The sequence below is a fragment of the Hylaeus anthracinus genome, unplaced genomic scaffold (genome assembly GCF_026225885.1).
Source record: "Hylaeus anthracinus isolate JK02 unplaced genomic scaffold, UHH_iyHylAnth1.0_haploid 11981, whole genome shotgun sequence".
In the NCBI taxonomy this organism is placed as follows: domain Eukaryota; kingdom Metazoa; phylum Arthropoda; class Insecta; order Hymenoptera; family Colletidae; genus Hylaeus; species Hylaeus anthracinus.
In genome coordinates, this window is record NW_026534329.1 from 366,158 (window position 1) to 381,606 (window position 15,449).

Consider the following 15,449-nt stretch of genomic DNA (forward strand, 5'->3'; position numbering starts at 1 on the left):
TCGGCATTAATCCAGTGCAACAGTGATTCGTCTATTCGTCTGTTCGTCTATTCGTCTATTTGTCGATCAGTTGATCCTAGTTACCAAACTACGAAGGACTTTATTCGTGGCATGAAATTGTAAACGTATTCAAGCTATTTTTAGCGACTTTGATCTCCATCCACCTTTCGAAGGCTTCTTTCACAGCATAAATGATATCCATCCTCCGTATCCGTTCTTATTTCAGAAACTAAACAGATATTACAGTAAACAGGCTCTCGGAGATAAGGTCCCTACTGCCTGGACGCTATTTATTAATGATTCCCGATGCTCCTCGAATACTGACACGTCCAGGTCGCACCCATAGGTATTTCGGTCTCCGAGATCGTTCGGACATGTTGGTCACGATTTGAGCGTGACATCCGGCGAATCACCCAGATCGTAGCCCTGAAACACTATGGTGGCCGAACTGACGGGCATTGCCGTTGGGAACGCGGAACGTAAAACAGCCACGGTTGATCCTGAGAAGCTCAGGTGCTCGTGGAAGCCTAATTCGAGGAACAGGCCCAGATGGATTCAAGCGGCGACGCGCGAGCCGATATACAGCGTCCTTGACAGCGACGAAACGCCGGCGGCGACGCCGACTGGCATTCTACCAGTAGGTGTCAAGAGCAAGGTAGTGGTGATCAGCGCAGTGAAAAGTGACAAACCGCGTAAAAACGACTTGGACGTACCCTCGAATACGCACAGGGAGCTACCCTACGTCTGGCTACCGACTGATTCTCAGAATAAAACTAACTTTCAGGGGAGCACTGTGCTCGACGCGGAGGACAACGAGCCTCTTTACAGCGTGGTGAAGAAGCCGAAAAAGGTTAAATTGCCAGAAATTCAAATTAACTCGCCGGAGAAGAAACTTGAGCCGATCAAGGATCGGTCGATTAACGACGAAAAGCATATCCACCTGGAGGGTCGTTCGCGGCAGGAGGAGTTGAAGAGGTGGCTGCAGGTAGCGTCGAAACAGCTTCCAGAGCCGCGACGTCTGTTCAATCTCGGTGAAATGTACCCCAGCCACATGGCTGAGCTAGATCGTCAGCAACTGGATTGGCAAAAGCCAGTTTCGATGCCTCGAGGGATCGTCGGTCTGGTTGGACCTTACAGGGTGTATCAGAATCCCAACGAAAGAAGGGAGTATATGCTCCAGGAGGAGGAACTGATAGAGGAAGTGGTCGATTCCGTGAGTGAAATCGCTACGCGTGAAGACAACGTCGCCGAGCACCATCGGAGAGCCAAATGGAGGATAAGGGAGGAGGACGAGGAGACCTTGGTGCCTGACATTCGCGATATCCCTGGCCTGGAGGATTTCGCGATGCAAACGGAGAACACGGAGATGTCCCAGTGGAAGAAGATCGACGACCAGACCACGATCGAGTACGATCAGAATGACGCCGACGCGTCCAAGACGATCCAGGAGGAATTCGAAGAAGGGAACCTCAGCGGCGTTGTATCTGGAAAGGAGGAACGCGCGGTTGACGTTCCCGAAGAACCATCCACTGCATCCACGTCGTCGCTGAATGAGAAAAAGGGTGAGATTGACGATGATGCTCTGTTGGCCAGTCCTTTGTACAACGTATCCTTAAAATCGTTTACGGTTTATGGAGTTCGATGCTCGACGGTTCCAAGTCGTGTCACCGTCGATGACTGGAAATCCTACAACATTTCTATTCCTTACGCTTTAGAGTCATTGGAATGGAGACACTTTCGGTGAAGGGAAACGGCGAGATTTCTGTTGACGATCCACGGAGCGAATCATTTACGCGATGAGACTGTCGCGAGATCCTCCGATAGCAATGGCACAACACGGCGCGGCGCGGCGCGGCGCGGCACGGTTTCGTTTATTAAGACGTCGGGAATTTGTATGCAAGATGCTCGTTCTTCGTCGTACGGTATTGCCTCGACGAAGAGGACCAGCTAGCGGTAGATACTACGTGGCTCACGTGCACGCGTCGATGCCTGAGTACGTGCTAGGTGTCTTTATTAGCCGTCTGACCAATATTCACCTGCATCGCGTTCTCGACACCTGATATCTAATTCGTGTCATTGTCTAACGGTATACCGATTGTCTGGCGCCTGCTGCTCCGTCGCGTCGTTCTTCCAGGCTCGGGCTGGAGATGCAGACGACATCTTTATTTGGTTAGAGAACGGTTTTGTTGGATACGATGATAGCTTGAATCCTCGAGAATCGCGTTAAAAATGGTTCAACTATTCATCATCGATCGATATAAAACATATTTTTTTAAGAAAAAATAGCACATCAGCAAGTTTGCAGCAAGTATTTCACCTCGTTTAAAGATTAAAAGAGTACAAGCATTCCATCGCGTAATTGTTGCCATATATTTCAGCGGCGAATGCAAACGTTCGAGTTCTCAGCGTACAAATTACACTTGGGGATACGTCGAACAGCTCCCATGAATCTCACAGTTCTGTTACTTTTTATCGCAGCAGTCCGTGGTAATGAATAGACGGTTCAACTTTCGCTGTTTTTACACATCTCGTCTCGTTTTCCTCTTTACAACGTGAACGTAAAAGATCGGTGCCGCGAATCTTTGATACAAACTTTTGCAAGTTTGAGAAAAAAATAAGCTAACGACTTCCCGACTATTCCTCTTGCGAAACGCCTGCCTTTACAGATTTATTATAATATTATAACGCGCGTCGAGATGAGAAGCTCGGAATAGTTGGCGTTCGAATTTTCATTCGAATTTTCTTTAATGAGATACGCGTTCGAAGGAACGATGATTTTCCGAGATAAAATGAGAGGCGGCGTTTCAGTGAGAGCTGCTTTTCCACAACACGTTCTACACCTACGGTCCTTATGGAATAACCATTACTCTGAAAATACTTTTCTATGCGTATGATTTTACGAGTTTCCTTAGAACACGAAAGAAAATCAGATCTGAATTTGTAGCACCGAATTACTTAACTTTAGAAACGTTTTCATTCAAGATGGATCTCGTGTTCCATTCCAGGGGTGATCGCGTCGATAAGCGTCGGAAAATGCAGAGTCGCGTTGAATATTTAAGCAGATTTACCAAAGATAATACCGATTCATCGAAATGGATGATAATAATTACAACAAAGAACTTTTGGTAGGAAGGAAATTTCTCTCGTGCATAATAACACCAAAAAATAATGCAACGATATTTCGAAAAGGTCAAATATATCGAGAGATTCAGGTCGCGATCACGACGATCATGCTTCATGACGAGCAAATGTTTTTTCCGGGCAATGACATCGCTAACGATATAAAGTTGAAGGCGCGTATGTCGATGTCGTTTCATGGAAAAGAAAGTGGACGAGTCCTCTTGACCTTTGTGTCGATCGTACTTGAACGATAGGCAAGATGTTGTCAAGATAATAATCGTCCCAAGTAACGACTCGTAAAATTGTCCCTTGGTGTAATTTCGGTAATATTTATTATTAGTTTCAATAACGTACCATCTCCATTTTCATTGGAGATTTTCCCTTTTGGACGAGATTTTTTCATTTGGTACTGCATCTCCACGATATTAGTAGTCCGAACGTTAATCAGAGACAATGATATCGATTTGTTCGGCACATGGTGCTACCGTTACGAACTCCAGACAGCTTCGCTGTTACACATTGCCAACTTGTGCGTCGAGGATTCGTACGGGCATGTTACTGTAAATGGCTTCCACGGTACAGTTATCCACTTTTGCTGGCACGCGATGGACGTCTATTGGCCTCGAGTGCAACAGGCATAATTACATCTGTCTGCATGAGTGGCCGTAAAGGCGGTAAACGTCGCTCGTCCCCCGTAAAAATGAAATGTTTACGAGGGTTTTCTCGTTGACAATTTCTCTTCGTCGAGACTCTTCGCGAAACGACCAGGAACCACCCAAATCTTATTTTTAAAACGTGTCTTAACGAAATGAAAATAAAGAGAAAGCAAACAGAATCGAATACAGTTGAAACTCCGAAATAGTGTACACAGTCTTAAAGTAATTTCAAAGCTTTGTCTTTGCCTAGTAAGTTTTTTTTTTATCCACGAAGAAAACATCTTAATTGGAGGCGTATCAAATTAAGCGACGTCCATCATGCTCCGCGGTTGGTGTAACAGAGCTGTTTTGTTTTATACACCGTAAAATGAGGTGATTAGTCTCGCACGGGTGAACTGCTAGGAATAAAATCGGTATACAGCCAGTGCAGGGGGTGTTACCGTAGTCATCTTCTTAGCGAACATGTAATTTAGAGAGATAAGATCAATTTATTAATGTCTTCGATGTATCAAACTCGTATCGTATATTATAGCTCGTGCATAGTGACTACCAACACCTTCGAGATTCTGGGTAAACGTGTTTAATAAATGTAGACTACGAGTCGAATTTAACAGACGATACGTATTAGATTAGATTCTATTTGGTCTTGATTCAGAATGTTCCATAAACAATAGTTGAACAATATTGGTGCTGTACAAAAGCTTTTATCGATGTCTTACGGTTAGCTAACGGTTCCATCTATTATTCATTGGTTCTACTTGTGTTTTTGTTTATCGTTATTAACTATGGTGTCGTGTTATTCGTTTTTCGTACAGGACTCTCGATCGATCGAGTACAATTATTAGTTTATCTCTTCTGTTCCACTTAAAAGACTTACATTTCGTTTCATTAGAATATTTTTACATACAAACGCGAGACCAATTGCGCGTAATTTAAACACAATGAAGAAATTCAATGGTAATCGTTCCTAGATAGTTTGTCTTCGTAGAAATTTCCCTTTGCGTAATTTACATCACTGTCGTTTTATAGCCGCGTAAAATAGCCACGCGTCGAATGAATAATATAATACGACAATGAAAAGTCCAGTTACCTTTACTCGCTATAAATATCAAATATAGGCTCGTAATTGCAATTTCGAAAGAGTACTTGCTTATCGAAGTTAATTTATGGAAACACTTGAACCGTATCTTGGTGTTTGCAAACGATGATGCATCACTTTTGGAATATCCGTCATGTCCAACGTGTTAATCGTTTCAAATTAGGATCGTTCCTGCGCGATTCCCATCGGAATCGTTCACTCGTGAAAGCTATGCTAAAAAGGAATTTCGTTTCATCGAGTTCCTCGATCCCCAGCCTGCCCACGTGATAATTGATTCACCGAGCCAGAATTATCGTCGATGCACGCTCTTCCGTTGACGAGAAAAAACACTGCCTAGGCGGATATTGCGCGTTTCTATCGATGGACAGCGCCGATAATTCATCGAACAGCTGGTTGCAGAATATTTTTCTTCCTCTACCGATTCTCATGGCATGCCACGAACCGCGCATTATGCGATAATAAGTCATCCTATTACGCAGCCGTGTTCTGGGAGGCGATTAATCGGATTATGGCAGTGGTAAGCATGTGAACGTATTAATCTCTGGGTCGGAATTTACTTGGTTTGATGCACACCGTGCGTGGTGGCGTGGACTCTTGTAAAATTATTCGATTCGCATCGTTGCAGAGATTTTGATTAGTCTAATTGCGAGAGTAGTCGTCGTCTTTGATGCTCGTTACAATTGAAGAGAACAAGGATAAACATCGAAAACAAAGCGTGCCTGGATTAATTTCCAATTTCACGCAAGTTCCTTCGAGTCTCCGGTGTTGTTTTCACCGCATTTAAAGGAGAACATTATCGAAACTTGTTCGGAGTACTACCATCGATGACTCTACTCGATTCGAAGTTTGCCAAGACGTATCTAGGCCGTTTTCCAATTCCACGAGACGCGTCCGATGTCTCCAGCGATTGTTTCCAACATCGAGGCAATGTTGCGCGAAAATAAAAGCAACGCTAGCCAAACGGCGCGTGCTGAACGCTTGTGTTTCTGTCGAGGATCGAAAACGAGGCTACGAGAAATGGCATCATCATCATTATCATCATCATCATCATCATCGCCATCATCATCATCATCATCATCATCATCACCGTCGTCGTCGTCGTCGTCGTCGTCGTCGACGTGGACATAATCGCAGTCTTCGTCATCATGGCTACCACCACCGCTCGACGTCCAAGACCTAGCTCGATCTTCTTCGGTGCTTGCTTCTGGGTTACCCAGCCATTCCGTTTCGTGATAGTGTCTGGAGCAGTTCTCCCTTGCTCCCTGGTTTCCCGCGAAGAGATTTTTCGCTCGAGAAAAGACAAGACGCTCGGCTGCTTCGACATGGACTGTGACTCGAGTGTGTGCTCGTGGGCACGATAGTCTTCCTCTGACAGAAGCGACGAGGTAAATTTCTCGGTTTAGTAGTCGCAAGTGGTGTTGCAGTCGTGGGCAAAAGGATAAAAACGCGATTTATGAGCGAAAGGTCGAATTTCTCTCGTATCGCGCGCACTAATCAGGGCCATTGTTTATAGCTATTCGAAGCACTGTTCGCTTCCACGGATCGTTGCTTTTTGAATTTCATACATTTAACATTTCTTCAGACAATTATTTTGTTTCGAGGTAATGTTCTCGTTGAAATGTAAATTGTGGATAAATATCTTTATTCGGTAGTACGACAATTTTCCCTCTTGTTGCTGCTCGATGTCTTGAATACAAAAAGTAGACGTGTTACGTGACTTGGCTCTCGTGCGATTAGGAAATATGTTTTAAATCCCAACGGTCTCGGTACAGTAATGAGCCCTCTTCAAAAAGCAAACGATCTCGCAAACATGTATTACAAAGTTAGCGTTAAATTATCTTCCGTTTACTTTTGTCTTTATACTTTCTTTTTCTGAAATCTAACTGATTCAAACGGTAGGACTTGGTTCGGTATTCTTCGCTTAGGTACGCTTCTTTTATTCGCCACTAAAAGGGTTAATTAACGTTTGAGACTTTGTTTAATTCATGAAATCTTTCGCTGCATTAATCCTGCGGCCACATCCGTTGCGTCCAGGTGCAATAATTCGCGCTGGTGCACGTGGGCTGATGAAACGATTCGCTCGACGGAATACTTGAAGATATTTTAAAAGGGGCAGTTAGAAGCTCCCTCGACTGTATCGTTTCCTCGTAACTCAAGCACACCGAGAGTATCATTTTCTCATAACCCCCATCGGTTGTCTGCGATCGCGGTGCGGCGGTACACGTTTTTTATAATAATCCAACGCCTTGGCAAAGTTGCGCCGCGCGCCGTCGACTCGCACAATGAGTCTTTATCGTCATCTCTGACCCCCCTCTAGAAGCCATCTTGGATGCATTTTCTATCGTTTCCTATCTTCCTATACCTTCATCATCGCGTCACATCTATCAAGCACATGCTTCGTGGTTCATTCCCCAGGCACAATGCCTCTCGACTTTGTTAATACTTGCGATCTTCGTGCAATAAGCCTCGAATGACCCTCGACCTTTCGATTCAGCCATCTTACGTACTTTTTTTATCGACGAACTGTGTCCGTTACGGGAAGCTTTTTCAAGAGTCGACAACGATGCCACTTGATTCTCGAACAAGTAATCTTACTTTTGGGAAAGCTTCAATTAATATTAACTATGAGGAGCCATGGTACGAAAGCTTGAAATATCTAATGACGCCAGTGATTTTGGCGGCGAGCACCAATTTCCGGAACGTGCACAAGAAGATGGTATCAGAGGAGGTAACGGAACTATCCACGGCGCGGCGCAGCGTACGGTGGAGGCTGTTTGAACGGTTTCAAACCGGTCGACACTCGATAATCCTAGCTCTCCATTTGTCACGGTTCGTTACGTATCATCAAAAGCCTCTGTCGATCGTTTTTCACGTCGTCGATTTCGTTTCCCTTCCCTCGCGATCTGCGCAACGCCTGTACGATCTCTCCCATGACGCCCATTCCTTTTTTTTTTCGAGGAGCAATACGTTTTTCTAAAAGGAGAAAACAGATCGTGTAATGGGTTATTTCTCTTTTTTGACGTTTCATTACTTTAAACATTCTATTTTATATATTTTTAAAATAGGAATGGAATGTCTCCGGCATGTTGGATTTGCGGAGATGTTCGCGCTTGTCTGCCGTCACGCGTGTTTCCGAGTAAACGTGCTCGATGATGGATACGATAAATAAACTACGGAACGTAATTGCTCACGAAGAACTTGTGGAGAGTTAACAACGAGCACCGAGTTGTTTCCGTGACGTATAATTAATCTTCATTGGGATTCCAAATTATCTTTCCGCATCGTTAATATCGATTAGAAATGCTCGCGCGACAAGGCTGATTTGCAACGAGATTTCACGTATTTCACCTTTGAGAATGTGTTTTTACTTTCGACTTTAGTTCGTAATATTTCTAGAAACTTGTTGCATCTCGAAGAGGGGCCAATAGTAATGGAAATATCAAGAATGAAAAATTGTTCTGTATCATTGCTGTTACTAGCAAAGAGGATACGTTTTCTCCTTTTACGTTATTCTCTCAACTGAATATGCTTTCGGCATTCGCAATCGGTGAGTTTGCGTTATTCGAGTCATCTTCTATCTGACATGCTCGCTGCTCGGATAAATGGCGTTTTCCTGTACTCTGAATAGATCTTTAACGGGATACAAGTTGAGTGGTAGCCGGCCGATCGCGTTGTCTTTGATCTTCGTGCTTCGTACCGTTAAATCAGTTGAATCTACCTCTCGTCGACACTCTTGAAACAGTACACGATCCTGAACAATCTAATCCAGTGTTTCTCGAGCCAAACCCGTTGGCAAAATATAAACAACGTATCGGTAATCTTCCGAAAGATCGAAGCTTGAGAAACACTGACCTAATCGAATAAAATGCTGAACGAAGAAGTGACAGACGCGAGCCTGCTACCAGTGTCGTTATCGGAACCATATACACCGACGACAGACGATGAGTTTTCCCTGGAAATAATTACACGGCGTTGCGCGTCCGTTAATTACCGACGATTTAACTCATCCAAAGAGTTTAGTACATCTCTCGTCGCGGTGGTCTTAGATGGGAATGAAGTCGAAGAAGAAGAAGAAGAAGACGAGATATCGTTAGCATCGCGCACCTTCAATTACTAAATTGACTTTCGAAAAGATTACACGTTTGCTGGCTTATCGTTGCCTTGTAGTCGTTCGAATAACTTGATACACCTATTGTATCTATACGATTTAATTCAAGCTACCGCCGTAGTTTATTATACATCTGGATCATCGTAATAACCTTTCGAAACTTTGATCGTGCCCGTGCTATCTTCGTAATCGGAGCAGTTTAACGCTGAATGCATATTAAACCTAACAATTAGTACTTTTCTAATTGCACTTTTTCCAAACTCGATTCGTGATGTATGGTAATAAATTGCGGTTCGAGTGTAGCCTCGAGATTATATGGTAGAATTTAAATGAAGCGATGTCGAGGCTCAAATTCCTCTAGCGAGAGTCGAGGGTTTACAAGTCCACTGACCCAAAACGCCGAAGAGATCGGAGGTAATTAGCGGGCCCAGCCCGAGGGGCCAGTTCGCCTTAGTTACGGCAGAAACCAGTGGCCAAGCCCACGATAATCGAGTAAATTTTTCATTTTTCCTTCAACCTATCGAAGGTGCCCCATCGTGAAACGTTCACCGAAAGGCAGGCGCAAGTTTAAAGATTTCTTTTAAAAACAAGCGAATTATTTAAACTGAAATTGTTACAGCCAGCAATGAGCAGCACGACAAGGACAGCCTGAACGAAACGGGAAGCACAACGGGTGGCACCGTGGAGGGTGCACCCGGAGGTGCCCCTAGCAGGGGTGAAAGAATCACGGACACCGAGACCACGCCAGCTGACACGACCAGGTCTGCTGCACCCTCCAGGTCCTTGGTCTCCAGGATCCTTTCCAGGGCACGCTCCTCGAGCGACCTGTTGGATCACTCCGAACCCTTGTAAGACACAATTCGAGTCGACTCTTCTTTTCTAACATGCTTTACCAAAACGAATATATTGTAATATCGATAGTACTAACCAAACTACTCGTGTATTAACATAGGACGCATATACATATGTACATGCGTGCGTGCGTGCGTTGAGGAAAGTGACCAGTCTTCTTAGTTAGGAAGCAAAACACGTTAATCAACGTGACCTATCCAATATGTGTTAACATGCATGCGTAATTTATGCAAGATCTAGACTGGAATAATTAAGGTCGCTTCCCGTTTCTCTGGGTAATGGCACGAGTTTGTCTCTGCAGCTTTCTTGCCGCGTGAAAAAAGGTGTGAAAAGTGGATTATTATTATTATTAGATGATTAGATTAGAAACAGTGGTTCGAGTATAATCCACGATACGTTTTTATGGTGTCTGTTGCAGTTCCCAGTTATGGGTCGTCCTTTCGAACGTTTACGGTCAGCTGGTCGTGGTTCTGATGATATCTCTGTGCTTGGCAGAAGTCATGGACACGCCTGTGCCCCTTCTCAGTTTGCAAGTAAGTGAATCGCTACCATATTTTTCATTTCTTTAACGAATATTACTTCTTTCGCTTACGATTATCGTTTCGAATGGAACACCCTGTATATCGTGTATAATTATTACATACATGTATACATACATAGTAGACGACGTCGTGAGACAAATGATAAATGACAGCCATGACGAGGATTTAGTGGATTTTGTACACAGGATACAGGTCATTTAATTTTGCTTCTAACGTCTACCAGTTCCTCCTCGTGTCTTTCATTACCGACCCTGACTGACCTCGGACGTTCCTGTGTAACACGTGCTGAATGCGTCCTGATGAGCACTTTCACGCGATACAAAGGGAAACTACAGATTACCGTTACGAAAACTCGAATCTCGTTATTCAAAAGTTACTTAAACCATTGGAACAAGTAGCAGCATCGTTCTATTTTTCGTTGTTTTCCTATAACACTTACTCCCAAGGTCCTGAAATCAGAGTATCTGGACCAGGAAGCGTTACGATCTTAACGCCATTGACATTTTCTTTTCTACCGTAGGAATACTATTCGCGCGAGCATAATTCTTAAAGCTGCTGAAAGGATAAATTTATTCGCACGTGACAGGTTGACCTTTGCCACATTCGATCGGAAAAGGGAAAGCGCAATGGAAATCACGAGTCTTGTTCCATAAATTGTTACTCACTTTCCATTTTACCATATCGAATCGTTTTTACGATCCTCGATGGACCAAGTTCTCCTCTTAAAATCTAGATTATTTTCGTTTCCTTCCTTATAGTCCATAAAATAAAAATCTGTGCACGTCAGCTCTCTGGCATCGCTAAAAGGAGCATCAGGTGTTCGAGTCGTAAATCAAGGACTATTACAGCAACGGGGATGTCTCGTAAAGATCACGATACGAAACGAACGATGCATGTTTCGCAGTAATTCATTCGGTATTAAAGAAGCGGATATCGAGTACCCTTAATCGTTGCAGAGCTGCAGGTCACCTGCACAGGATGTATCTCAACGCGCAAGACCCACTTCGGTAGCCCATTCAAGATGTAAAATTACTCGAACAACTTCACATAAACACCTGTGTCCTATTCGACCTTATTTTCGAGCTACAGCCGTGTTTGGACTCTGGTAACGAGCAGTTGCTTACTTTCACAGGAAGTGCTCTAAATTGCCACCTTTGGCCAAAACGCGAGCCTACGGCCGTTCTGGCCTCAAACTATATTTAAAAAAGACGAAAGAGAAAAGAAGAGTTTTTGTGTAAGAAATGCTGCCCTAAACTCGATGCTACCAATCGTTCGAGCAGTCTTCGATTATTCTAAAGTCAACAGCCATGTCTCCAGCGCATTACGCATTAGAAACCGACCCAGTCAATGTCATTACACGGTTGGGGACTTAATTGCCATCGTTCCTCGAAGCTCGAGTAGCATATCAGCGCTGTTAGTCGAGGATCATCGTGGCTCGATTGAGGACGATGTGGTGGGAATAGCAAACAGCTGGCGGTATTATGGTCGTTTTGGATCGAACGGCATTCGTAATTACGCTGAATTCAGTCCGTCTAGGTTCGCAGTTGTCTATTTTTTTTTTCCAGTAAATTATGGATCTGTTCGAATCGAGATGCCATGCCGGTGTGTTACGGTAACCATAACCACGAGAATTGAAGGAACAATTCCTGTACCCTGTCCAGACCATCATCAAGCGCACTTCAGAGCACGATGAACTCGTCAGGTTGTGCATTTCTCGAGTATTATGGCTCCACGAGAATTGCTGCGAATCTGGAGCCGCGAATTGAGACGTTGCGTCGATGCCTTTGTAATTTTCAACACTTTTTCTTGCATCTTTCATTCGAGAGATCGTATTCGCATTTCATTAGGAAACGAAGAAAACTATTTTTCGATCCTGCGATCGCTTCTGTCGAGTTTTATCTCTGGCAGGAGGCAGTTTAGATAGTAATATCGTTCGAGTTTTTAAAGCCCCGATTTGAAAAAGAAAAGGGACCTTTGAAAAATGAAGAGAAGATCCTGCGATCGATGCATCGTGTTATTTGCAGGGCGTGTTTCTGATGTACCTGTACGTGGGAAGCATAGCGGTGATCATCAGTATCTATATATGGGTGTTGGTGGACAGCTGCGGAAGTCTCGGGAGCGGTGCTGCTGGGGTTGACGACGCGGAACTCGGTGGCGCCTCTTTGACCAGGTTCGGGTCCTTGAAACGAGCGCACATCTCGCGATCCAGAACAGCACCGACAAGTTTCTACATTAGGGTTGGAGCCCTCCGTAAGTTCTTGAAAATCTCTTGACGTCCATCGCCATTGCGAGCAGGCCACTCAACCTTTGTCTTTATACTTATTGTTAGAGATATATGTACATGAGAACATGTATATTTCATGCAACCTACATATCACACGTTTCATTCGTTACGCCTCTAAATATACATGAAAACGTCAAGTGGACTATATCCTTTTATCCTGCACTCGCACCATTGTAAATCGAATGCGTTCCCGCAGTGTTTGGCTTGGCGACCCTCGTCTTCAACGGTCTAGAAATGGCTATGCACTCGATGATGCAGGGCGCCGAGTGTCTGAGCGACGTCGTCTTCGTGCACCCAGTTCTCCACGGGCTCTTCACATTCCTGCAGATGCACTTCTTGTTCGTCAACTCGCAGGTACGCAGTTTCAGAGTGAAATAGAGCGATCTGGTCTTTCTTCGTGTCACTGTTATACGATATGTATATCATATTTTATTCCTATTGCTCCTTGGTACGGAACTCGTGGTTTTTGACACTTGGAATGCTGTGAGTATGCTTGATCGACATGTAGTGGGTGTTATTTTTGCTTTGCGTGTTGCAATATGTTGCCCGATGGATAAATTATGCCCGAGTTTGATCAAACAAAAAGAAAAGAATGTGTTTAATTAATCCTGATCAATTGTATTTTGTTCGTAGGTCCTTGTAGAAAGATTTGGCTTAGCAGCGAGGTTTGGGTTTGTTCATCTGGCGGCCACGAACATAGCCGTTTGGATTAGGATGGTGATCTGGGATTCTGCTCAAGAATGGACGTATTTCGTCCACCTGGCGCAACGAGGTTTGCATAATTCTGCTTCTCCGTTGAACCTTCGAGGATTTCCAGAGTCCCTGATAAGGCATCCTAGAGATTTACGAGGTTTGTTTTGAAATGCTTTGACAAAAAACTGTTGGATAAAAATGAATCGCGTATGTTTTTTGTCTACAGAACATACCGTGCCGGACAAAAGCGTCTTTCAACCGTACCAGCCCATCTCAAACGAACAAATCTCCCAGGTAATCGGTCTACAAGAATGTCTGAACACAAACACTCTGGGCCAACTATGGACGTCGAGCATGCCATTCCTTTATCCATTTATCGTGCAATTCAGGTAACCCTGCTTATATCGTATATTTGTATATATGTACTATTTTATATCGTACAAGATTCTATCAAGAGTCATACTCAATTTCAGCTTGATCGCAGCTGCAGTGACATTTGTAATGGGTCAGAACGTGGGGCGCAATCGGTTGTCGCACAAGCAAAAGTTTCATGGGAGTAAGGACTTGACGAGTCACACGAAGGTTGGATGCGATGGTTCCAGCAAAGGTTTATTCCTCGGCATACTTTGCATGGTGACAGGCATAGTAGTAATCCTGATATTCCTGGTCGTAAGGGAGGACGAACACTTCCCGTCGACCACTCTGTCTTGGCTAACGTGCGGTACCTTGATCGGTATTCTAACGTTGAGCAGTCTGATGACGGCCAGCGGGCTCGTGCAAGTTCGTCAGATGTCCGTGGTTACCAAAACGCCAGCGGCGTTGGATAGTTTACTGTCGAACGTGGCTCTGTTCGGTGTTCAGATCTACTCCGTGTTCACGATCGTGGTTTCTGCCTGTTCCTTGGCCATACTGGAGAACGAATCCGAAGACACTCGCGGTAGACACATGATGCTGCTCGCAGCCTCTATTCTGCAGCTGATTCAGTGTTTCGCGCAGAGCACGTTGATAGCAGAGGCGTCGAAACGGTCTTGCATCACTCGTTTCCAGATAATAGCAAAGCCAGCCAGGCAGGTGATCACTTTCTTGCTGTTCAGCAATTCGGTATTGTGGGCCTTCGACACGGTGGTCACGCAGAATTGGATCTCGCAAGAGCTGCAGCTTAGATTCTTCGGGGTGCTCGCTTGGGGCGTGATATCCAGGATCGGGCTCCCTTTGTTGATCTTTTACCGGTTCCACAGTTGCGTGCTGCTCCTAGAGGCGTGGAACAAGTGTTATAGAATGCCGAGGGGAGAGCATCCGCTCAACTGACGACACAGAATGTCACACCCATATTCTTCTAGGTTCGTTGCACGCTGTCATACCTCGAGTCAGTCCATACATTGCTGTATACTCTTTGCGTATTCTTTTTTAAACGATTAATTCGCTTTGTAGACAGCAGCCGAGGTCGCGCAGTTCTTACCGCGGCAGGAAGGTGACAATCAACCTGCAGCAGGACAACGAATGGTCCTCCACGCTCCAGGGAACTCCAAAGAGGTTGTTCGGTCCGAGTTCGTTGATAATGGATTCAGTGCGCTATGTTCCGTTTGTGGACAATCGCGTCTATTTCGATCCTAACGCGTTGCTTCGGGTAACAGCGATGCACCCGCAGTGCTTGGAGCACGCGGTGTTACCGTGTAGAAGACAACTGCAGCGTCATCGTCATCACCATCGCCATCACCATCATCATCATCATCATCATCATCATCATCGTCACAGGAAGCACCGTCGCGTGGTAAGCGATCCCGGTACAAGAAACTGGAACGCCAGTAATCAAGAAACGAAACGGCATCGTAGAATGTTTAGCTTCGATATGGGTATCGCTGGATCGAGACTGCCGAACGTGTCGACGGGCAGCTGCAAGGAGGAGGTTCAATCTCCTGATGAGACGAACGCGTCGACTTTCAGGAAAGTGCCATGGCATCCAAACTTGCACATGCTCAAAATCAGAAGAACGTAGCACGCCGAAACGATGCACGCCTGGGTCGTTGCAAACGGAAAGGATGAATGTTCCTCGGGTACTGGGACGATTCGTCTCGTTATCTTTCTGCTCGTTTCT

The 15,449-nt window shown here is 44.8% G+C and overlaps 1 protein-coding gene across 1 annotated transcript; it reads left to right on the top strand.

The window, feature by feature from the left end:
• Positions 1-436: 436 nt before the first annotated feature.
• On the top strand, positions 437-14,924 carry LOC128885503 (proton channel OtopLc-like). The gene is made up of 9 exons (XM_054139585.1): positions 437-1,562; positions 9,603-9,831; positions 10,254-10,368; positions 12,402-12,627; positions 12,858-13,015; positions 13,295-13,511; positions 13,581-13,743; positions 13,828-14,694; positions 14,786-14,924. Exons 1-8 carry the CDS (start codon positions 437-439, stop codon positions 14,660-14,662), a joined length of 3,069 nt encoding a protein of 1,022 aa, XP_053995560.1. The 3' UTR covers positions 14,663-14,694; positions 14,786-14,924.
• Positions 14,925-15,449: the final 525 nt, after the last annotated feature.